Raw genomic sequence first — 26,191 nt, 5'->3', positions numbered from 1 at the left:
CTAGTTAACCAATCATTAGAAACAGGACAATTTCCATCTAATCTGAAAAAAACATCCATTCTACCTATACTAAAATCAAAAACAAAAGATACAGCCGATCTCAATAACTACAGACCCATTGCCTCCCTCACATCATTAGCTAAACTAATAGAATCTGCAGTTTTACGTCAACTTTCTGACTTTCTATCCGAAAATAACATTCTCCACATTAACCAGCACGGCTTCAGAAAGGGACACTCTACAGAAACACTTCTCCTATCTACCTCTGACACATTATTCCGGGCATTTGATTCATACACAGATTATATTATAGTATTTTTAGACATCTCAGCAGCATTTGATACGGTCGATCACCAAATTCTCATCTCAGGGCTACAAGCAATAGGCATCACTGGAACAGTATTAAGTTGGTTTTCATCTTTTCTTACAGATCGTCCTCAACAAGTTAATATTAACCATCAATCCTCCACCCCCTACACAATTCCATCTGGCGTTCCCAAGGATCATCATTATCTCCCATACTATTCAATATATACCTTCTTCTGCTTTGTCATATCTTATCTTCACTCAACCTACAATTCAAAATTTATGCAGACGACATTCAGTTTCTGGTCCCCTACAAAACTTCATGGTCCGATACTCTATCATTAGTTTCACTCTACCTATCCACCATTAACTCCTGGCTATCTCATAGTTTAAAATTAAATCCATCAAAAACTGAATTAGTCCATTTAACATCCATTACAGATTCCTCTATAGGCCCACCATCTCATTTCACTTTCAATGGTTCAACCATCCCAATTAACTGTCATGCCATAAATCTAGGTGTAACCATAAATACAGACTTATCCATGAAACAGCAAATCTCCTCCCTAACAAAGAAATCATTCTATAAACTACAGCTTCTGAAACGTCTTCGTCCTCTTCTTTTCTATCGTGACTTCAGGACTGTTCTACAATCTCTTATTTTTTCTGGTCTAGACTATTGTAACGCTCTTTATCTAGGTCTATCTGATTCATCAATTCACCCGCTACAATTAGTTCAAAATAGTGCAGCTCGCTTATTATCCGGTACCTCCATTCGTAATCACATTACACCTATTTTACATTCTCTTCACTGGTTACCCATAAAATACAGGATAAAATACAAAGTAATCTCAATCATTCACAGTTTAATTTACAACTCTTCATCCACCTGGCTTTGCACCTTACTCCGTATTTACAAACCCACCCGACACTTAAGATCACTTACTCAAAATCTCGTAGACATTCCATCACCACGACAGGCTAGATTAGACATCACCAGGAAAAGAGCTTTTTCAGTAGCAGGACCATCTCTCTGGAACTCTTTACCCAACCCTCTCCGTTTAATATCAAATCCTCATCATTTCAAAAAGGCTCTAAAAACATTCTTTTTTCAACAAGCATTTAACACCCCCACTAAGCATCTCCCCGATCAAAAACGAAGCTTCATCTCCTAAATTTCTCTCTCTCATCAGACACATATTACCTCAACCTCTCTCCCCTACCATCCCATCTGTGTTCTTTCTAGGACATTACAATTCGATAAGTTGCTACCCCCCCCCCCCCTCCATCCCTTTTTACCCTCCCTCCTCTTCACCCATGGCATGTTACCATTATTATTATTTTTTAATTAATAATTTGTTTTAGCTAGCATTTATCTAGCTACTTAGTTAAAATTTATGTATTTTAAGTTTATTTTAGTTATATTTTATTTTACTTTATTTTAACATGTTGTAAACCGTTTTGATAAAATTTTATTTTAAAAAGCGGTATATAAATACTTTTAAATAAATAAATAAATGAGCATGTGAAGGGAAGATTGATTAGTTGGGAGAAGTGAAGGGTAATGGGGGCATGGAGGGGAGTGACAGGATACAAGAGCCATAACATGTCAGTTTTGAGAATATACATTTCTTCTCACTTTGCTTAGTGTAGGAAGAAATATATTTGTTTCTAGTTCTCCAGTTTTGCACTGCATGCAGAAGGGCTTGGGATTTCCAGTCCAGATTTTGTTTCCACCTTTGTAATTTGTGATATTTTATTCCATATTAGGTAAAGGCAGGTCTGTCTGTATTCTGTATGTGTGTGACAGAGATAAGGTACTTTACTAGCATGTCGGGATTTGTATCAGTCTTTTTTGTTGTATTTTCTCAATATGATATTGCACTGGTGGTGAACTGCCTTTCCAATGGTAGGGCTATTGCTGTTTCATTTTTTGGAGTTAGTGCTGCTGCGGTATGACAGGTTTGATAGACATGAACAGAGTGGAGTTTGTTTGCATTATTTTACAATGCACCTGGTAATAGAGGTACTTTGTGATGATGTTATTAAGATGAGACCAGAATCATAATATCATTTTTATATGGCGAGTTGTACAGGGAAATGTCTTAGTTCTGTTCTGCACCCATTGTTAGGAAGCAGGGGACACCTGTGGATGCAGATCATATGCTTATATTTAGTCCCATGATGGTCATGTGTTCAGTGTGTCGCGCATGTGAGCGTCAGCTCTCAGGTGTGTCCTGATAGAAAAAAGGTTGAGAACCACTGGTCTGGGGTACCGATATGCAGACATAAGGGAAAAAGCACAGGACTGCTTCTACGGCCAAGTCCATAAGCAAAGCACATCAAACAGCATTGTGTGAATTTCCAAGAAAGCTCATCACCAATAAAAAATGTTGCTAGCTGCAATTTTTATGGGTTATCATATGGCTTGAGGATAACTGCAAGGAGCGGCAGTTACTACTCTTAAGAGAAACATGGGAGTAACCTGCACAGAGTGGCAGTTACCACCTTAAGATGTTTGCTGGGCATTTCTATTTTTATTTCTATGAATGTACCTGGAAAAGTTTTTATTTTGAGTTTTTGCTTCCACGTCAAGCTTCTTTTCAAATTCTTTCTTTGCCTTCCTTATTAATGTTTGCATCTAACTTGCCAGTGCTTATGCTGTTTCTCCTTTTCTTCATTTGGATCCCTTTTCCATTTCTTGAAAGATGTTCTTTTAGCTATTATAGCCTCGCTCATCTCAACTTTTAACCATGCAGGTAGTTGTTTAGCCTTCCTTCCACCTTTTCTAATGTGTGGAATACATATGGTCAATGCTTCCAAGCTGGTATTTTTAAATAGCATCCCTGCCTGATGTAAACACTTAAACTTTGGCAGCTGCTTCTTTCAGGTTTTTCCTAACCATTTTCCTCATTTTATTATAGTTACTTTTTTGAAAATACTGTCATAGAGATTTCTTTTTTGCATTCCCTCCAGCTATTAAGTCAGATTTGATCATGTTGTGATCACTATTGCCAAACAGCTTCAACGCTGTTACCTCTCGCACCAAATCCTGTGACTACTAAAGACTAGGTCTAAAATATTTTTCCCTCTTGTTGCTCCAAGAAGCAGTCATTTATTTCATCTAGGAACCTTACCTATCTAGCATGTCCAGATGTGACATTCATTCTGTCAGTACTGGGGTAATTGAAGTCACCCAGTATTACTGTGCTGCTGATTTTATCATCTTCCCTCATTTTTTAGCATTTCATTGTCTGTTTGTTCATTCTGCCAGGTGGACGCTATTATAACCCCACTGCTATTTTATTCCCTTTCTCACCTGGAATTTCTATCCATAAGGATTCAACTTTGCATTTTGTTTCCTGGAGAACTTTTATCCTGTTTGACCGAATACTCTCTTTAATATATAGTTCCACCCTCCACCAATTTGATCCATCCCATTACTTTGATATATTTGTACTCTACTATCACAGTGTCCCATTGGTTATCCTCCTTCTACCAGGTCTCTGAGATGCCATTTACATCTACCGCTTCATTCAGTGCTATACACTCTTAACTCTCCCATCTTATCTTTTAGACTTCTAGCATTTCTGTAGACATTTCAAAATATGTTTTTTATTTGTATTAACGATCTGCTTATCACTTGGCAGGGCTAATTTATAATCTTTCTGCTCTTTACTTAGACACCTTGTCCATTTTAGCATTTATTGCAACTCTCTACTGGGATGCTTTAATTTCCCTATTCTCTTGATATCCTCCAAAGACACTTCATTCTGAACCATGCCCTTCTGAGCGACTATCAGCTTTCACCTATCATCTGGTTTAAAAACTATGCTATTTCCTTTTTAAAGGATAATGCCAGCAGTCTGGTTCCACTCTGGTTAAGGTGGAGCCCATCCTTTTGGAAAAGGTGCCCCCCCCCCCCTTTCCCCATAATGATGCCCAGTTCCTAACAACCCTAAAATCTTCTTCCTTGCACCATTGTCTCATCTATGCATTGAGACTTTGGAGCTCTACCTGCTTCTGTGGAACGGGCAGCATTTCTGAGAATGCTACCCTAGAGTTTCTGGATTTTAACTTTCTACCTAAAATCCTAAATTTGGCTTCCAGAACCTCCCTCCTGCACTTTCTTATGTCATTGGTACCCACATGTACCAAGACAGCTGGCTCCTCCCCAGCACTATCTAAAATCCTATCAATGTAAAGCATAAGGTCCATCACCTTTGCACCAGGCAGGCAAGTTACCAAGCGATCCTCATGTCCACCAGCCTCCCAAGTATTTACCTTCCTAATAATCGAATCACCAACTACAATGGCCATCCTAACCCTTCCCTCCTGGGTATGTGCCCCTGGAGAAATATTCTTGGTGTGAGAGGATATTATATCACCTTGAGGGTAGGTCTTAGCTACAGGATTGTTTCCTGCCTCACCACGGTGATGCTATCCTTCCAGGTGACCTTTTTCCTTCAAGGCAGCACAGGAGCTGCCAGATTGGAGATGGGACTGTTCTACTGTGTCCCTACTGTGTTAACAAATAAAAGCAAAAGAATTATATAAGGTGATACCTTTTTATTGGATTAATTTAATACATTTCTTGACTAGCTTTCGAGAGTTAGTACTCTCTTCTTCAGGTCAGAGTTCATATGTATAAAAGTGAAGAAATCTAGTCAGGTAGTCAAAATAGTGCATGATGACCATGTGTTAACATCTAATTAAATGAAAAAATAGGAAGCCTAACAGTGGAGAGTTAAATTAATAATAGCCAAAATGACTAATTTTACCAGTAGAAAATGGGGCCCGTACCAGCTGCCCAGAGCCCTCAGCTAGCCAGGTATGGCACATGTGTCCTTTGCCTCCTACACCCCCACTGTACTCCAATGGAGGCTGGCCTGGCAACCCCCATTTCCACCAGGTCCCTCTCCCTCCTTGCTGTGCCATAGAGAGGGGATGACACAGTACGGCGAGGTGGGGAGGGGAGTCTCAGTGGCTCCTGTTGATGTCAGCCAGCAGTTTAAAAAGCCATGCGCCTTTGCCATCCCTCCTTTTGTCAGCAGCATCGGCGGCCGGAGCAGGTAGGACCTGCGGGACAATAGCTGTGCGCAAACCATCTTCTCTCTGAATGTGCGGCCAGCAGAGGCTGGCACTCTAAGCACTTCCCCCATTTCATCAAAATCCAAAAGAAATAAATAATAAAATAGCAAGTGAGGACGGGTGCAGTATAGTGCAGCCACAGGCACGGCCGATGTAATCCAACGAGTGTGATTGCTGTGAGTGAGCTTCTCAGCTCAATGTAAACATGGTTTATTCAGTGTGCCCAGAGCACTGACTCTGCCTGACAAGCTCACAACAGATTTAAGGACATCAGGACAGCAGACTCTGTAAGAGGCCAAGCAGTGTAAGTTCCTTTTCACGGAGGGCCGGGTAAAGAATCAGGTCGGTCCCCCTGGAACACAAGAATGGCTTCCTGCACTCAGCAGCACTCTCTGTGATCTGTGGCTTCATACACCACAATTGCTGGAAGGAAAGATGAGGTGATACTGTCGGTGGAACAAGACATTACAAAACAGGGGTGCAAAGGGGAAACAATCTTCATGGTCGGCCACAGCAGAAAACATAGTCACACCAAGAATTCCCAGTCAGCCTATAGCAGTCGAAGAAGGAAGGGATGACTGGCAGCAGCACGCAGAGGGCAACAGCGCCACATTCGCAACAATCAAAGGAGAACATGCAAGCCCGGCAATGAGTGGACAACCGACAACACAGGCATACGAAGGTGCAGCAGATTATATCGCGGTTGGCCCAGAGCCTTGGATTGGACTGTGGCAAGAGCAGCTGTCAGGCACATATGGCAGCATCCAGTTGCCCGGAGGGGCACCATGGGGTCACGGCAGACTGAGTATGCAACTTCTGTCACTGTACGGGCCACAGCAGTGGCTGATGAACATACACCTGGCATACCCGAGTATCTACCTCTAAGCTCCCCATACATGAGTGCCATGGGTGGGACCTTCTCGATGGTACTATGGCAGTGCAGCACATGATGCAGAGTGCAGGTCCATGATGACCATTAACCTGGCGCCAGGCCAGTGTGGGTGTCGTCTGTTAACAATATCCCCAGGAACTTGCAGACAGATGGTGAGAATGATCACTCTCGGGCAGTAGACGGTAGCAGCCATGAATCAGCAGAGGCGTCAGCACTTCAAACAGAGTCACCTGGTTTTTCAGGATAAACCAACCACATTTGTGATGACATCATAACAGTGAATTAAGATGCCAGAATCTCAGCTGGTGAGTGTGGTGGGGAATTGGTAGGTCAGGGCCAAACCTCAGGGAACTATTCAGGTGCACAAGCGGAGAGCAAGAAAAAGAAAAGGAAGAGAAGAAATAGTTCAGGGTCTAGCTCCCATAGTTCAGACTGAGAGCACCTTCGATTCCAGTCTGGTCAGACCGTCCAGTGAAGCATAAATATAATACTACACCGGCGACTGCCCTGTCAACTACGAGTGTGAACAACACCTGTTGGAGATGCAAGTATTCCTGCAGTTTTCAGAAAATCATGTTTCGCCATGCCTGTTCCATATGTTCTAGTTCACATTCAGCAAACAAATGGGCCAGGAAATCCAGTACCGGGAGTACTGCAGAAACAAGATGAGTCAACCCTTTTCAGCATGGCCATGTCTCCCATTAACTTGAGCCCAATATTGACATGGTTAAACTGTTACCCCGAACGCCTGGAAGCAGAAAAATCTTCAACAGTTTCCAGAATGGATTTATCATATCTTTCCAAGGAGATATCAACAGCCTGAAGGTACATATAATGCACCTTCAGCAGTGCGATGCCAAGATATAGTATGGCCGAAGATTGACAAGGAGCTCAAGTTGGGCAGGATGGCTGGTCCATTCCAGGAGCCACCTTTTGATAAGATTATGTCATCACCTCTGGCCATGATTCCAGAGAAGCCAGGAAAATTCAGGTTCATCCAGAACAGCTCTTACCCGAAGAGTCTTCCGTGAATGACAATCTACCTGCTGAGGATTGCACGGTTCAATATGCTTCTTTCAATAGTGCCATGGTCCTGCTGAGAGAATGCGGTCACAATGGCCTGATGGTAAAGATGGATATTGAATCAGCATTCTGATTGCTGCCTGTTCATCCAGACAGTTTCCCATTGTTGGGTTTCAAGTTTTGGGGTCAATAGTACTTCGATAATTGTATGCTGATGGACTGTTCAGTACTGTGTTCATGTTTTGAGTTATTCAGCTCTTTCTTACATAGGGTGGCAACACAGAGAATTGATATCAACATTACCTCAACAATTTCTTCTTTGCGAGACCGGCAGAGTCAGAAATGTACACCAGATTGTTACAAGTATTCCACGAATTGGCGAAGGAATTTGGAGTACCATTGGCACATGAGAAAACTGAAGGTTCAACTACTTTAATTCATTTTTGGGGCTTGAGTTTGACTCGGTTAAGATGATGTCAAGACTGCCTGCTTAAACTGAAGTCAATGCTCCAGCTTGTCAAGGGCCAAAAAACTAAAATTGAAGGACATGCAGGCCCTCATAGGTACCTTGAACTTCACATGTAAGGTTATACCTATGGGAAGAGTTTTTCTTTGGACATTTGGCAGCAGCAGCAGCAACAGCTGCAGGCATGAACAAACCACATCACTCCATCAGGGTAACGAGGTCCATCAAGGATGATCTGGCCATTTGGACATCATTCATTGAGGAATTCAATGGCATTTCCATGTGGCAGGAGCCTCCCATCTCTAACAGGGATTTGGATTATACACTCTGATGCCTCAGGAGGATGGGAATTCAAACTGTATTGTCAGGGCTCCTGGTCTGCACCCTGGCCAGCCACATGGATCGAAGCAGGCTTAACCCGCAAAATCACATTTCAGGAGCTATTTCCTATAATGGTCGCTCTGGTTAAATGGGAAGGCAGGTTACAAAACAAACAGATAGTCTTCTGGTGCGATAACCATGCCATTTTGGATGTAATTAATAGACAGTCTGCCAGGTGTCCTAGGGTTGTAGATCTATTGAGATAAATTGTGTTGGCAGGCTTAAGACTTAACGCTACAATATGGGCACTTCATGTGCCAAGTATTAACAATGGTATTGCTGATGCTTTGTCATGAGCTAAATGGGATTTGTTCCACATGCAGGTTCCGAATATAGATGAAGCCGGGATCCAGGTCCCAGAGTACCTATGGATGATTGGATTGCAACTTCCAGAGACCTTCTCTAGAGATTTGCAGTTCCAGCTGCTAGGGCAGCATACCACAGGGGTTTCGGGCTCGTCCGTGACAACTTGGTTGGTCATGGATGGTCTATGGGTCCCGTAGACCATCCATGACCCATAAATCCCATATCGGATTTAATTGTCCGATATGTTGCCAAGGCGAAAGATGTGGGTATATCCTAGGGGAGCCTTGTCCAATCATTTGACTGGGTTTGCTTTCTTTGCCAAAGCACAAGGTTGGTGAGCCCCTATAAGGGCTTCTTGGTAAAGAAAATGAAGAGTAGATGAGCTAGAAAAGTGGATATTTTGAAGGATTCCCGACACCCAGTTACACACAACTTATTAGTCAAGCTATGGCATGCACTGTTTTCTATTTTCGAATCTGAATTTGAAATATCCCTGTTCTGATTGGTATTTTCTCTTCTGTTCTTCAGAGGTACTTCAGGCGAGTGAGTTGGTGGCAGGATCCAAGATTGACATTGGCCATAATGGCATATTATTTAAGAATGTTGAGATCAGTGGTCAAGCTGTGTACATCATGGCTCACAGGTCTAAGATGGATTAGGCCGGACAGGGCACCACACTGTGTCTAAAACTGTGACTAGTCACTTGCCCGGTAAGAAATTTGAGAGATTACTTTAAAAAAAAAACGCTGCCATGGAGACCCAGACAGTATACCACATCAGGCTGCAATCCCTTTTTTAAATTGCTCATTGTCTTGTGACTCTTCTTATCTAGACGCAGACCCAGGTTTAACTCCCTCCAAAGTGCCCTCTGCCACCTTAGCTGCTCATTACTTGCCCTATTTCCAGCAGTTTCTGACTTTGTGAGACACTTGGCGCATCACATACTTGAGAAGAATTTCATGTTGCAAACAAGGGTTGTTTCACTCAGTGTTTCTCTGTTGACAAGCACTGTGATTTAACTTGTCCCAAGGAAGATGTTCCATTGTTGTCAGTGCTTATGTTCCAACTATACTAGTCTTTGACAAAATCAAAGATAAGTTCTGTGAGCTCCTGCAGAAAATTATTTCTCTTGCACATAACAAATACAAGCTCTTCATGTTAGGCAATTTTAATGCATCTGTTGGATGAAATTATAGCATATTGGCAAGAATAATTAGGTACCATGGTGTAGGTAATAAAAATTCTAATGGCATGCTGTTTGTTGCAATTTGTGCTCATCATGACATGGTTATTACCAAAACAGTCTTTCAACGTATAAAAATACCTGCATGTATCTATGTTACTAACACTGGCGAATGCTGGACAACGTCATAATCAGATATTATGCTCTTTCTTATATTAGCTTGATTTGTGTCATGCAAAGCATTTCCAACTGATCTGACCATCACCTTGTGCATAGCACTATGTTCCTTTCCTTCACTCCATCTAAACACAGGCAGCAAGGAAAGCAAGCAAAGAAAAATTAGATGTCACAAAAATTGAAGCTTTCAGACGTGCAGGCTCAGTCTCAGGAAAAATTGAATGCTGCTTTGTATGTCAATATTGTCAAAGTTCCACCTGCTGTGCAGCCTCCCCTTGTCACAGTTCTGCCTGCTATGCAGCCTCCCCGTCAGCAGTGGTCATCAGCGAGCCTCATTCATAACTGCCATTGCTACCTCCTTGCTGATCACCTGACACAGCAGTTCCAGCTTTACTTAACACAACCTGTCCATTCCCTTGGTGCCTTTTCATTGAATCACCTCTATTCCTTGCCCTGGCCATCCTTGAATTGCTATTCTGCCTTACCTTGTGGCCTACCTTGGCCTTCTGTCTTGCCTTATGGCCTACCTTGGCCTTTTGCCTTGCAGCCTTCCCTGGCTTTCTGCCTTTTTCTGTGGCATTCCAGGCCTACCTGCCTTGCTTTGGACCCTTCCAGGCCTTCTGGCCTTGCTCTGCAGCTTTTCAGACCCACCTACCATGCTCAATACCCTTTTGGGCTTTCTGGTCCTACCTTGCAGCCTTCGTGCTTTCTAGGTTTGCCTGGCTAGCTTTGTGCCCTGATTGGGCTTTCTTGTTTCCTGTTGCTTGTCTGGTCCAGTCCTTGTCCAGACCTATCCTTGTCTTACCCTGCCCAGTCCAGTCCCTTGTATGCATTCCCAGGTCTTGCTTTTGTCTCTGGTTCAAGCCTGCCCTTGATTCCGGCCTTGTCTCCAGCCCTGCCAGTACCTAGTTCCAGCTCCCAGTCTGTGCCTGTATCCAGCTCCCAGCCTTCGCCTGCATCACCATGTTGTTCTCCAAGTCCTACCAGCCACCAGAACCCAAGGGCTCAACCTGCGGGGGAGGGGAGTTGGCTAGCCAAGAAGACCAGCTCTAGTCCTGCCTTGCAGTCCTGTGCCGCTTCTATGGGGTGATCCCGGATTCCAGCTTGCCTGACCATGAGAGATAGCAAGCAATCTGCTATACATACTTCCTTCTCAAAAATCTGGAAGCATTTATCAGAACACTGCATAAATCTTTGGCTTCCACAGCATCTACCTTAAGGACTGCTTTGATGACCAAGATGATGAAGCTTCTTAGTTGCTGGATGTAATGCATACCACCCACTAGTGCAGATCAATGACAAGTCTGACTATGCAAAAAAGGTTGCTTATGCTAACACTAAACAACATGCACAAGGGTGACTTCAGGATATGGGAGAGAGATTGTAGGCCATTAAAGCAACAGAGCTGCAAGAGACAAAAGACAGACATGACATGAAGAGTTTATATGATCGCATAAAGACAGTTTTTGATCCCCATGATCCAGCTGTGTACCAGTTTGCTCAAAGGATGATGCTGATCAACCATGTCAAGATTGTAGAGTGCTGGGCAGAGCTGTTTCATATGATGCTCAGTCAGCCTTCCTCTTTTGATCACTCTGTCCTTGATGAAATTCTTCAGTGGCCTGAAGCAAGCCATCACCACTTGTCCTATGTCTATCATGTGAAGTGTTTAAATTCAGAGGTAACTATCTGGCTTGTCGATTGACTAAGCTTTTTTCTTCACATATGGCAAGAAGGAGTGCCTCATGAGTTTAGATGCTCTTATCATTTGCATTTTCAAATGTAAAGGTAATGAGTATGTTTTGGCCATAGTTATGATTCCTGTCCATACCAGTAAAATTCTGGCTCATTCCTACTCAGCAGGACGTTAAAGCATGTGACAGTCAATGATGATATTCGTGAGAGCTAATGTGGCTTCTGTTCTGGTGGAAGAATCATGGCTATGATATTTACAGCTAAACAGTTACAGGACTAATATTGTGAGCAGCACCAAGACCTCTCTATTTGTAAATCTAACAGAAGCCTTTTATTCTATCAATAGGGATAGACTCTGGGAGGCTCTTAGGAAATTTGTTTGCCCAAGCAATTTCATAAATATTTGCTCCTTTCAAGAGGGCTTGAATGCTGAATGCAAGTTAAGGCTAAGAAAGCTTACTAGTCTCCTCTTCTGTTTGTGTCCTGGCTCTTCTTTGTTTAGTATGTTTTTCAATGGAATACCTTTTAAAAACTGCAGTCTGTGCATATCTGTTCAATATCTTACGTATGGTGATGTCTTCAAACTTAGGAAATTGCAAGTTAAAAAGAAAAAAAAGGTACATATGACATGATCTTTTTTGCAGATGATTGTGCACTGGTGATGCACTCACTGCATGAAGTTCTACAGTAATACAAAGCATGGCTTTGGATTGATTGTGCACCTCAGAAAAACTGAGGTTATGCATCAGTCCTTTCCAACCGTTAACTCATCTATCTCAGAAGTGACACCAGGGGCTGAATTTTACATGCATTGCTTGTTCTAAAAGGCTCATATAGGCAAGTATGTGGGCCACACATGAGCAATACAGATTTTAAAAGCTACTAATTATGTGCATATGTGTGCGTGCGGGAGCTAAAACAAAAGGGGGCTGAAAAGTGGTGGGGCCTGGCATTCTGAGGTGGGACCAACAGTTACACACATGAATCCATATTTTAAAACCAGAGGTCACAGTATGCGTCGGCTTTTTAGTCGCGTATATTTACTGTTGATCCTGATGAGGAGTGAGACTGCAGAAATTGTGTTTTAGGCCTAACACGACAGGATGAGAAGTCCTGGGTCAACTGGGGAGAGTGCAGGGTGAAGAACCAGAGGAATCATGATGACCTTGAAACTGACTGGGCAAACTGGTTGAATAATTGGAAAAACTGGGAATGTCCTTCACGCGAGCATGTTTTAAAATCCACATGTCAAAGTCCTAAGGAGGGTACGCAAAGTGCATTTGCTCGAGTAACAGCTTAAAATTAGGAGTGCACTTACACGTGATAGGTATATTTTAAATCATACATGTGCAACTGTGCTCTTGATTTAAAATTCCAGCGAGTGTTCACTTGTATGCCCATATGCGCAGGTATGATGCACCCATCTGTGTTTTAAAATTAGCCTGCAAGTTAGCAGCTATTGACAAGCTTTTATCTCAGCAGCTTCTTGCCTAACTCTGTCTAAAGTAATATTGATATTTGTGCCAGATTGGCCAAGATAAGCTTTGCATTTGGACATTTGAGGCAGCACCTGTGGAATGAGCCTGTGTGTGTGTATGATGAGCAAGCTGACAATCTACTATGCAGTTGTGTTCATAACTTTACTTTATGGATGTGAGTCTTCAACTTCATACAGTTGCCACATAATGAAGTATGATCAGGTTCACTTAATCTGCCTATGCAGAGTTGCCAGTATCAGATGGGTGGATAGTGTCCCTAACACGGAGGTTCTTTGGGCATACAATATGACAGGCATTAAGGCAATGTTAATATTAGCTCAACTTCAGTAGGCTGGGGTGTATGGACAACACCCATATTCCCAATAGAGTTTTCTTTGGGCAGCTGGCAAATAGGCGACGATCATGACGTGTACACCTTTAAAAGATATAAAGACAGCTGGAGCAGTTTGAAGAACTCAGATCTCTGCTCAGCGGCAGAAGATAAAATATAGTGACATCAGATTTGAAAAAAATCGCATGTTATTGCTGATGGAGAAACATCAGTACCACATTGTAGCTGTATCTTCATCCAGTCCTTTGTTTGAATAAGATCTATACGTAATAATTGCAGTTCAAGAACTGGCCCGAATTCATATAAAAAGCTTCTCCGTTGATTTGACAACTGCTCAGTACAGGAACCTATAGCATCTTGGTCCCTCACAAAAGAGGTCTGCACCATATAAATCATCTCACTAAAACAGCACGCAATCTACATTTCTTTATTAGTCTATATGGGACTATAGATTATGGCAGTAGCACAGGTGGTATGACACTACACAAACAGAGTTAATATGAATAAGTGCAGTACTGCTCTAAAGAAGAAAGGTAAATTGAGTGTTTTAGTGTGTACATTAGTATGGGTTTCTCTCCAGAATTTTACCCATTTATTTATTTTAAAACTCTTATATTCCGCTTAATCAATGGAGGAAAGGAGGAGCAGGGGTGATGTGATACAGACCTTCAGATACTTGAAAGGTTTTAATGATCCAAAGTCAACGATCAACCTTTTCCATTGCAAAAAATCAACAGAACCAAGGGTCACGATTTAAAACTCCAGGGAGGAAGACTCAGAACCAATGTCAGGAAGTATTTCTTCACGGAGAGGGTGGTGGATACCTGGAATGCCCTTCTGGAGGAAGTGGTGAAGACTAAAACTGTGAAGGATTTCAAAGGGGTGTGGGATAAACACTGTGGATCCATAAATTCTTGAAGATGTGAATGAAGAGAAGAGGCATGGGGGTGGCTTGCGGGAATAACTGCTACTACCTGGTGATTAATACCCTTATTCAATAAACATACACATGGTTAATGCGACTCCAACATTGCTCTATGCTTCACCGGCAAGAGGAAATGTGGGACAAAGGATTTGCATTCACAAATAAGCGTGGGAGTAGCTTGCTTATTGCGGCGGTTACTACCCCTAACCAATTATGCTTGATACTTCACTTTTATGCAGCTTCAGCACTGCTCTCTACATCAATAGCAGGGGTGGAAGGAAATTAGAACCAAAAAGTTACCAATAAGGGCCCTGACCTCAGCGGTCAGAGTAACAGATAAGTATAAGAAAAATACCTGTGAAAGCTTGCTGGGCAGACTGGATGGGCCGTTTGGTCTTCTTCTGCAGTCATTTCTGTGTTTCTATGAGGGGTAGGTCTAAGCGGTTTACATATTAACATATGTTTATTTATATTAGCTTGTGATTTATTACATAAGTTAAAAATGTGCTTTTCCTGTCTTTAAAGTAAATCCAGTGACTAACATATTTTTTCCTAAGCTACTATATTATTATAGGAATATTATTACTGATAAATTGAAGATGTATGGCATATACTCTTGAAAACAATCATTAATCTTCCAGTATCTCAGATTTTGTTATATCCTTATTACAAGTCTTGTTCATGTTGGTTGAGGGGAGCCCCTTAATCTGAATGTATTTAATAATTAAAAAGGTTACGCCACTCATATTTACGTATAATGTCATCTGGTTCCAAAATATTTCTCTAGTCAAACATTGGCCAATTCTGTGTTTTCCTGTAGTTACCTAGCTCCTGAAGTGTCTTTTTAAAATCAAAGATAATTTGGAGAGACACATGTCAAGGAAATACTTTTTTAGAGCAGGGATGGCAATTCTGATCTTCCAGCCACACACAGGTCTAGCATTCAGGAGTTCCACAATCAGTATTCATGAGATATTTGGATATATTTTATCCCAGAACCAGATTAATTTACATAGTTTAACATTCCCAAAAATCAGACCTGTTGGCAGCATGTGAAAAGTGGAGTTGGCCATCACTGCCAAAAGTGGAGTTGGCCAAGATGCTATATACCGAGTATCTTGCATTATATTCCTGCTAAGATTTAAATGTAATACCAATCAATGTGAGAACACAGTTATCTTCTGACCTTTATTAAGCTAAGAACCATTTTTTATACTGGCTTCACAAAGTTTATTTCTTCAACTGTATTCTGTATTCTGTTTGAAATATCTTTCCCAGCTGGTGGCTGATTGAGGAAAGTGTGCCATATCTAAGCTGTCAGCCACTGGAAAGTTTTATCCTTCTGCATTTCAGCTTTCCTCTTCTCTGGGAGGTTTCTCATCAGTTCTACGCATACATATTTATGGCAGTATGCATTGAAGAAAAGGCCTTTTGTTACTTAGTTGGGGGAGAAGGATGTTGTAACTGAGACATTTTTCCATTTAACTGGTATTGATACCCCTAAATTAGCAGAGAGAGTAATATAATCACGTATGTCACTTGCTTATACTATTTTGATTTCATTAGATCTTATTTTTTGTAATGTTTCCTTCTTCATCACTATCCTCCCCAGCGAATCCAGCTGTTTCCCATCTTTCTTTACCTTTTTGTTAAAATGCTGAAAACTGTATAACTCTCTCTCTCTCTCTCTCTCTCTCTCTCTATATATATATATATATATATATATATATATATAAATAGCATATTTATTGATTCTTTTCCATATATTTATTTCCAAACATTTGATATTCTGACTTATTCCAAAAATGGACTCAAAGCAGGTTACAGTTAACCTGAGGGGAAGGCCTGATTGAACAGCCATGCCTTTCCTTTCTTCTAGAAAGTGAGGTAGGATAGTTCAAGGCAAAAGGATATATTCTTAACATCTATTGATGTATTTATTTCCTGCCGCTTTACTTACATGTTCTAGGAGAGGTACCTCAAACAATATATAAAACAAATTAAAATCATCAAATGACATTTACAAACATCAACTACATAAATAGTAAAACAAACTTGACAGACATAAACGTAATAACATAATACATTACATGTTCACTCGTGCAGAAGAGCAGGTTGTTCTATTTGCTTGTATTCATGAAGTCCTCTTTCTAATGAGATCTACTTGTTAATTGGAAGACACAAAGATAAAAAAGTATGCAGGCAGTTTTACACTGCCTGCATAGTTGCTGTAGAAATATGCAGGCAGTGTAAACAAGTAAAATTCTGGTAGTTTCTTAGGTGTATTATCCAAGATAATTTCATTTATTTTAAACTCTAAGTCTTTTATTTCTGTATGCAGCCATTGAAAACAAATAAGGAACAAACAGTATGTGGAAATCCTTTGATGCAGCACAGTGACATTTATTAAAATATCCCTGTTTTCTTATGTCTCCTCTGTAACTCACTTTTAACTAGGGCCCATTTGTTTCCTGTAATTCTGCAGCAATTGCCTAGTTCTGTGGAATCATGGGAAACTATGAGCCACATTGAGGAGGTGGGCAGCTGAGCTTGCACCTCTCTAGCAGCCTTCCTCCTTCCTTGTACCCTGAGCCAGTCCTCTCTCATGCCCCTGGCAATCCCCTCCAGTATTTTATCCCTTCACCATCTGCCTATTCCCACTGATGGTGGACCAGTAGCAGAGAAGTGGTCATTGTCTCTCACCCAATGTCAAATTCATGCTTTGAACCACATCAAATAGCAGTATGCCATTTACTTCAAAGTATGACTCCAGTTTCTGACAGCAGAGGAAGAGGATATGACCTGAGGTGCTGCTGCATTGTTTTTTGGCCAGCCAACAATGAGGATCGGTGAGAGGCGAGGATTGGGGGTTTATATGACAGAGAAGTAATTGGTAATAGGGTTGGGTGACTATAGGTGTGAGAGGGCACCGGGGATCAGACACAAAAGGGAAAGAGAGTTAGGATCAGGTTGAGGGAAATGAAGAGGTGAGGAGGAGGAACAACACTGTAGCTAAAGGAGATGCACTTCCTGATCCCAAAACCCACACTCCCCCCATCCCCCAATCCTCCTCCTTGTTCCCTCTCCCCCTGAACGTCCCATCCCAGGATCTTCCCCCCATCCCCTTTCCTCTACCCCTTTTTAATCCTGGAACCTCATTCCCTCCTTTTTTTCTTCTTTTCCCCTCCTTCCCCCACTTTACTACCAATCCAGGAACCTCTTCCCCTCACTCCCCAAACCAATCCTTGAACCTCTTAACACCCCCCATTCTCACCTCTGATCCCAGACCCTGCCTCCCTCTCATTCCTCGTGACCTGCTTCTGCACTTTCCATTCCTGGTCTTCCACCTTCTCTTTCTTCTGCCTGTATTCCTTGTCTGTCTCCCTCTGTCCTCATCTCAGAGATTTCCTCCATGCACCAATACCCCACCCTCCTTTCCCTGAAGTGATACCTAAGATCCCCTTTTCCCCACCCATAAAAGAGAACGAAATAAATTACACAGCTTCAGAAGAAAGGTTGGGAAAACTGCTTTATTTAATTTTTATAATGTAAAACAATATTTACATGTAATATGTAAACATCTGCAAATATGCCAAAGAGTTGCTACAGACTTATGGCAGAATCTATCCCCGAGTTGCCGCAGGACATTAGGAGCTGTGCTTTTTTGCTGTGTCAGAGTAGGATCACACTCTGCTCTTTTCCTTTTCCTTTTTATGTTGGTTCTGTAACTTTGTATATATTTTAACTTGTCTGATTTTTATCTCAATTTATTATATTCAGTGCTATATAAATTATAAATAGTAATATTATAACTATTTTTCCACAGCTGGCACTCCTGAAGATAAAATGAGGCTGTTTTTGATCTATTATATCACTTCTCTACAGCCACCCTCTGAGGTACAGTGTTGTCATCTTTATTCTGTAGAAATATCTTGATAGAATATTAATCAGTTCTATTTAAAGGGATGGCAAGAGGTCAAAAGGCATTTAGAGCAGGCATCAGAAATGTAATCTGAGCCTCTGATTGAGATACCAGATGTTAAGTGTAGGTGGAAAATAAAATAAATTGCAAGCCAAACAGCTATTATATTCTGTCTTCCAAATATAGCTTGAAAGAACAATGTAGCTTCTGTGTATTGTACAGCATTGCAAAATATACACACCCAATAGTAATACACATACATAACATAGTAATAATGGCAGAAAAAGACAAATGGGCCATCTAGTCTGCCCAGCAAATTTCTTATAGTAGTAACTGCCACTCCGTGCAGGTTACCGTCATGCTTTATGTTAAGGGTAGTAATATTTACAATCAAAATCAAGCATCTATAAAACCCATAACAAAATTACTGCTAGCAACATTGTTATGGGGTGAGCAGCCTTCTTGATAATTCAGACAATGCTGCTTGAACGTGCTTTGCTTTTGGACTTGACCATAGAAGCAGTCCTGTGCTTTTTCCCTAATGTCTATAATATTAGTTAAAAATTGCTCTGTTATGTCTTTATTGTTGAAATTCTTGCAACCATTTCTTGCAGTTCCCATGAATCTCTGGATGCATTAACAGTTGCTACTGTTAACTTGCCTTTCATAATCACTGGTTTCATTCTCTAATTTGGTTAGTCCATATTATCTGATGTCATAAATAACTGCACAGCTACTGTATTATATCAAATCTGATAACAGTAGGTAATTTGTAACATCCCCAGATGAATTTCAGGGAGATTCAGTTTTGAAGCATTTCCAAAATGACATGACAAAATTTAGTCAGGAAATGATGACGACAAGCAGCTGACTTAATTCACACGGATTAGTGATGCCATTTGACAGCAGCATTACAAAGCATTTTTCTAGAGCTTTCCAATGAAGACTGTAAGATTCTTCTGTGCATGGGTGACAGCTCCTATATTCCCATGGCTACACAGTTTACCTCATCTTTTTCTAGTAATATTGACAATCCTGTTTCAGTCCTGCTCTATTATTACTGCCTGGGCAGTTTTTAACCGATTTTTCCTTTTTCCCAGCTTCCTTTCTTAGCTAAGTGTATCTTAGTGGGTTTTTAAAAAACATCTTTGCATTTCCCAGATATGTTTTTGATGCTTTTGAAACTGAATTTCTTTTTATTGTCCTCCTTGAAGTGGCTTCTGACATCCCTCCTGGCAATTCCTCTTTTTTTCTCTTTGAGGAGTCTGTCTCATAGTAAAAATGTCTTTTTTTTTTTTTTTTTACTTTTTACTGTGCATCATCTGTTTTCTTGAAGAATGAAAAGGAAGGTAGCCAGTGGTTTGAAAGGTACCCAGAATTCAGTTAGATGATGTCCATCACTGACCATCAGAAGACCTGCAACAAGTGTCTGGGACAGGACCATGTGTCCCACATGCAGCATCTGCTCCAATATGTCTCTGAGGGCCATCAAATTCTGAAAGATAAGACTACAATCTCATATGAAATACTCTGAGTCCAGCTCCATCATTCTAACTTGGAAAGTGCTAAAGAAGCATAAGTACCATGGAGCTACACCAACCACTGAAGTCTCAAAACTACTGAAGAAGGTTTTGAACCACAGGTCACTGAATCCTATGAATAGGCCTCCAGATAATGAGACAGATCTCATTCTTCAAGTTCTGAGAGCCAAGGAGAAACTATGCTGAGGACCCACTGAAAAACAGAAGTTCACCCACACCATTCTCCTTCAACACAAGGCTCTGAGAGCTGGGGGTCATGGAAAATTGCACTCCCACCTCCAAAGCAGCTTTGTTTGAAGGAAGCTCTACCTTCCATCCAGTATACTTACTGCACCTGTCTACAGAGATCCATCTTCAAGCTTTCAGGACACCTGGAGACGTGAATGAAGTCAATCCTTCTGAATTCCATCGAATCTTCAGATCTGTAATCTTTGAGGAGGAGCTGTGGAGATGGTTGCCCAACACCTGAAGTCTGTAAAGCAGCAACCTTCAACTGGGTCAACACCTTGTTGCGTCCATCGGTCCTAGATTGCTTCGCCCCATTTGCCTCACCTTGTTCACGGCTCCTCCCGCTTGCCTTGGGAAAATGGCTACCGCTGTGTCTGCAAGCCGCCCTCTTCGGTGTCCCCAGAACGGCTATGGTGCTGCCTCCCGCCATGCTCCTCCCAAGGACCTACTAGGGTGCACACGCGCGCTACCCTCATCTTTATTCCGACATTGGTGTGAACCTCAGGGCGTCCCCCTCAAGTGACGTCATGCCATCTGGGTATATAGCCTGTATTCAATTGCTAGCTCACTGAGTTAGCAAAGACTCGGATTCGTCCTGTCTAAGCTACTCTGCTGCTTCCGTGCTGCCACTGGAAGCTCTTTCTCTGCCCTTTGGGGTATTGACTAACCTGGGTACCCGCTCCTCGGGGGCCCTCTGCTTTATTTCAGGTGCCTTACAGGGATCAGGTACTCGCTTCTCGAGGGCTTGCTCTCCCTGCCTCGATGCCAGTACCATCTACTTCAGCCTGGTGGAATCGCATACCTACAGCTACCATCTAGTGAGTAATTTAACTAACAGTCTGTCTCATCTACAGCATTGCCTTGCTGGGAAACCTACACCGGAATTCCCCTATACCAACGGGGTGAGAAGGGTCCCGAGACTGCTACATCCAGACTACCTCACTACTGCCACCTCTGGTGGTATTCATCAAGCTGTTCAATAAAAGATCAAATTCTGTGTTTGTGCGTCCTGAGTCTAGCCCAGTACTTTGGCTCCCCACAGGGCTCCTCCCCGTGGGTGTGGTCATCTTCCACAGTACCCAAGAATCCACCCAAACACCGCTTAACCATAACACACCTCCCGGAGCAACAAATGATCCACTTAAGCACTGCCTTCCCCTGTGCTGTTTCGAGTACTGATGTTTAGTGTTGGCATCAAGCTATAGTCAAATAGCCTCCAATAGAGAAAATTTTACAGATTTCAGCTCTGATGCCCCAGAGAAATACATTTGCGCTGATATGTGGTTGACTCTAGGATCAGCGCATCATCGGCATTCACATCCTGCTTATATAGAGAGTGACTTTGAGCACCCATGAGATTCCCCCCTATGAATCAGAAGAAATTTGTTCTGAAGAGAATTTCTCTCCTGAACTACCTTCTCTATCGGAGGACCTCTTCTACTCAGATTTTGTACAGACTATGGCAGAGTTTCAACCTATTTACTTGCAGTTTGAGGAAGAGGTCAAGGCTCCATTATTTGGCCTACTCAAATACCTGGATGTCTCAGTAAAGTTAATAGTAGTATCTGTGTACCCTTTCTACCAGGAGGTGCATAGAAAAATATGGGAAATGCTGCTGCACTCTGCCCTTTTTGGAATGAAGGTGGACAATAATTATTGTGTCCAGACAATTGAAGGATTCAGCGGGCTCTAACTGCCACACTAGTCTGTACTGATCAAATCTGATCAGTACAGTTTAAGAAGTATCCCTTGTTAGTACCGGAGTGTGAATGTCAGACCTTGTATCATTTTGGTAGAAGACATCAGAATGCTATCCTCCAGTCCTGCATAGAGCCCTATTAGACCTACTTACTCCAGCCCTTATACACCATTTTGGAAATGGCACAGGGACTAACCAATGCCTTCCTCAAGAGGATCAGCATGAATCCCATTCACTGCTGGTTGAATGTAAACAGTGCAAAAAAGCATCTTATCCATATGATATTTTGGGACAGTATTGAGAACCTCTGCAATGGCAATAGATAAGCTCAGACTCTTATGGCTGTGGGCAATAGGCCTTCATGAAGATGTGCAGAAAATACTCACTGATCTCCATTTTACATAAGGGAAACTCTTTGAAGCTATTCAAAAGGCTTTGGAAGTCCTTAAAGATCGCCATTCAGTGCATCTCCAAGCCAACCTCCATCACTAGGAGTTATTGGAGCCAGTAATATAGAAGACAATTCTTCCACCCAAAGAGGCGTTCTTAGGGTTTAGCTTATCCCAAGCAGCATCAAGGCTGCATATTTCTCTACCATGTTATGCTATTATATGTGATATTTATAAATCACCTTCCTTAGAGAGAGTTCAATCCAAAGTGATCCTTAGACCATAAGAATAATGCAATATGTAGCAATAAATCATAAAAATATGTAAATATTTAAAACAATTCAAATATACAAATTAATACAATTCATGATAAATACCACAAGTCATACATACATCCATATTTCTAAACAAAATAATACAAATAAAACAATTAAAAAAAAAATCCTAACCTCCAACTGATTCATATCCCACACTCTTTCTAGGGATTGGAAGAGCTAGGACACAATTTATAAACATAATACAAGCACTAAATTACAAACTCAAAAAACTAAACCTGAATGCCCAAATAGGCCCTACTAGCCTCCAGGGCACCCCTCTGACAGAGCACTCTCCTTAAAAAGGGACAGCATAGTTGACTCATGCCCTTAAATGCTTCATAAAGAGCACCCAAATGGGCAACCACCCTTGAAATGCCCCTTCAGAGACATGAAGTCAAAAGCTCTAAGCTCACACTGCTACCCAATCAAAACCAAGGATGGATTTTTGGCTGAATCCAGAATCCATAACCATTATTTTTGACTTTGTTCAAAAAGAGCTCCCTGTTAGTAACCTCCAACAAATGAGTCCTATGGATAATTTCAGAAGGCTACAGGTTTACATATATTAAAAATTATTTCAAATCATTCCTTATGAGAGTATTAACTCTGTGTGCACCCAAAATTCCTAATTTTGGAGGTCATTGCCCTTTTTCAAGGCAAGGTGGTCAAACCTATCCCACTGTAGGAGAAAGAGCAGGGATTCCAGTCCAGGTACTTTCTGATCCAGAAGAAAATGGGGGTGTTTTGTCTTATATTAGATCAAGGTGCTCAAAACAAATATCACATTAACAAGAAGTTCAAGATATAAATACCTGGGAACTTTTGAATTATGGTCACCCTGAGATTGCTGTTCATTAGCAGGAGGAAGTTGGAAGAGGTAAAAGGAAGGAATAATGCGTATCATCCAAAATGATGACCTATCTAGTCTGCCATCCACACCAACTGCTCAGCTTTACAATCCCTACCATTCTCTCAGAAATCTTCTCCTCATAAGGCTTCCAGTGCTGACCCCACACCATTTTGGTTTCCCTTCTCTGGGCCACCTCCATCCTGTCTCTATTCTTTTTGAGAAATGGTCTCCAGGACCGAACACAGTATGCCAGGTGAGGCCTCACCAAAGACTTGTGCAAAGGCATTATCGCCTGGTTATTCCTTTCTGCATGCAGTCCAGCATTCTTCTAACTTTAGCTATTGCCTTGTCACATTGCTTCGCTGCCTTCAGATAGCCAGAAATTATTACTCCAATGTCCCTCTCCCAGTTCAGCGACATTAGTGTTTTACACCCCCCCCCCCCACCCCCCAAATCACATAAAACTCTTTTGGATTCCCGCACCTCAGATGCATGACTCTGCACTTCTTAGCATTAAATTCCAGCTGCCAAATCTTTGACCACTCTTCAAGCTTTCTTAAATCACTTTTCATTCTCTATTCCTTCAAGCATGTCCACTCTGTTGCAGATCTTAGTATCATCCACAAATAGACAAACTTTATCTTCTATCTCTTCTGCAATGTCACTCACAAAGATATTGAACAGAACCGGTCTCAATACTGATCCCTGTGGCACTCCACTTAACAGTGTTCTCTCTTCAGAATAGGTTCTGTTTACCATTATATGCTGTCTCCTGTCAGTCAACCAGTTTCTAATCCACCCCATCACCATGGTGCTTACTCCCAAGCTTCTCATTTTATTTATGAGCCTCCTATGTGGGACCGTATCAAAAGCGTTACTGAAATCCAAGAAAATCACATCGAACGCTCTTACTAGATCCAACGCTTTAGTCACCCAATCAAAAAAATCATTTGGATTTGTCCTATGGGACTTCCCCTGGTGAATCCATGCTGGCTCAGTTCCAGCAACCAACTGGATTGTAGATAGTTCACTATCCTTTCCTTCAGCACAATCATTAATAATTTTCCCACCACTGAGGTAAGGCTAACTGGCCTGTAGTTTCCAGCCTCCTCTCTGTTACCATCCTTGTGAAGCGGGACCACAACCGATCTTCTCCAGTCTCATAGAAACATAGAAATGACAGCAGAAAAAGACCAAATGGCCCATCCAGTCTGCCCAGAAAGTTTTGCACTTTTTTTTTCTCATACTTATCTGTTTCTCTTGGCTCTTAGTAACCTTTTGGTTCTATTTCCCTTCCACCCCCACCATTAATGTAGAGAGCAGTGTTGGAACTGCATCTAAGTGAAATATCTAGCTTAATTAGATAGGGGTAGTAACCGCCGCAATAAGCAAGCTACACTCATGCTTATTTGTTTACCTAGACTATGTAATTCAATCCTTGTTGGTTGTTGTCTGTACATAGATCCACTTTTCTTCATTCCCCCTGCCATTGAAGCAGAGAGTTATGCTGGATATGCATTGAAAGTGAAGTAGCAGACTTTCTCCCCTGCCGTTGAAGCAGAGAGCTATGCTGGATATGCGTGAAGTATCGGTCTTTCTCCCTTGCCATTAAAGCAGAGAGCTATGCCGGATATGCATTGAAAGTGAAGTATCAGGCTTATTTGGTTTGGGGTAGTAACCGCCGTAACAAGCAAGCTACTCCCCCGCTGGAAACTGGATTGGTCTTTCAGCAGATCCACTAGCACATTTCTGAGCTCCATTAGCATCCTGGGATGTACCTCATCTGGCTCTTCCCATATATTCTCTTCTGTAAATGGGGTTGCATCTACCCCACTTCCATCCATGGTCTTGACAACCAGCAATGATCCATCAGAGATTTGTTGCCTTAGTAATAGCTCCTTTTAATTTGGTTCACTGTTGTTCTGCCTCACCCATTTTCTCCAAGTCTTCTAGTTCTTCCTCCAGATATGTCCCCATTTTGAGAAAGTCCATATTTTTTAAATTCAAAATGCGGATCTTTGTGACCTCTCTGTATCCTATTTCTATATCAAACCATACCGTTTGATCACTGGTGCTCAGATGAGCACTTACCTGGACATTAGAGACATTATCCCCATTAATGAGCACTAGGTCAAGTATCGCACCATCCCTTGTGGGTTCCATTAACATTTGTTTGAGTAGAACCCCTTGAAAAGTAACCGCTATCTCTTTACTTCTTGTAGATTCCACAGAAAGGATACACCAATCCATATCCAGCAGATTAAAATCTCCAACAAGCAACACTTCACCCTTTTTTTCCCACCTTTTGAATGTCTTCGATAGACCTCTGTCCAGTTCTGTTTGAGTTGGAGGCCTGCAGACCACACCAGTGTAAATGGAAGCGCCATCATCTTTTTTTTTTTTTTTTAGGGCAGCCCATAATGCTTCTTCCCTACCCCATGTCTCTTGCATTTCAGTTGCTTGGATATTATTTTTGACTTGAAAGAGCTACTCCTCCCCCTTTTCTGTCCTTCCTTAACAAGTTATAGTCCGGGATGTCCATATTCCAGTCATGAGACTTAGTGAGTCATGTTTCTGTAACAACAACAGTGTTCAATTCCGCCTCCACCATTAAAACCTGCAGCTGTGGGATTTTATTGCCCAGACTATGAGCATTTGAGGTCATAGTTTTCCAACTTTTCTTCCTTGGTTTGCTGCTCTGCCTAGTTACCTTTTTTACTTTTTTTGAGCTGATTGATTTTATTTTTACCTCCTACTTCCTATATTGCTGGCGGATGACGTGCCAATATCATTGGCTATCTCCAGCCACTCCCACCCTCTAGTTTAATTGCCTAATAATGTATGGTTTGAATTTCTTGCTTAGCATCCTCTTTCCTGCATCATACAAATATAGGCCATCTTTACCATATTAGTTTTTACTGCTCCATGCACAACTCCAGCCTCCAATGTATCCAAAAACACTTTATTTAT

At 41.7% G+C, this 26,191-nt stretch overlaps 1 protein-coding gene across 8 annotated transcripts in view; it reads left to right on the top strand.

Moving 5' to 3' along the window:
• SCFD1 (sec1 family domain containing 1) overlaps window positions 1-26,191 on the top strand; it is a 417,399-nt gene that overhangs the window by 256,732 nt on the left and 134,476 nt on the right. For all 8 annotated transcript variants that reach the window (XM_029599000.1, XM_029598999.1, XM_029599003.1 and 5 more), the window contains one exon: window positions 18,102-18,172. In XM_029599000.1, coding sequence (XP_029454860.1) covers window positions 18,102-18,172 — 71 coding nt within the window. The remainder of the gene's footprint in view (window positions 1-18,101; window positions 18,173-26,191) is intronic.

The sequence above is a fragment of the Rhinatrema bivittatum genome, chromosome 4 (assembly GCF_901001135.1).
Source record: "Rhinatrema bivittatum chromosome 4, aRhiBiv1.1, whole genome shotgun sequence".
In the NCBI taxonomy this organism is placed as follows: Eukaryota; Metazoa; Chordata; class Amphibia; order Gymnophiona; family Rhinatrematidae; genus Rhinatrema; species Rhinatrema bivittatum.
Note: the sequence above shows the minus strand (reverse complement) of the source record. Positions and strands in the feature narration are given on the sequence as shown.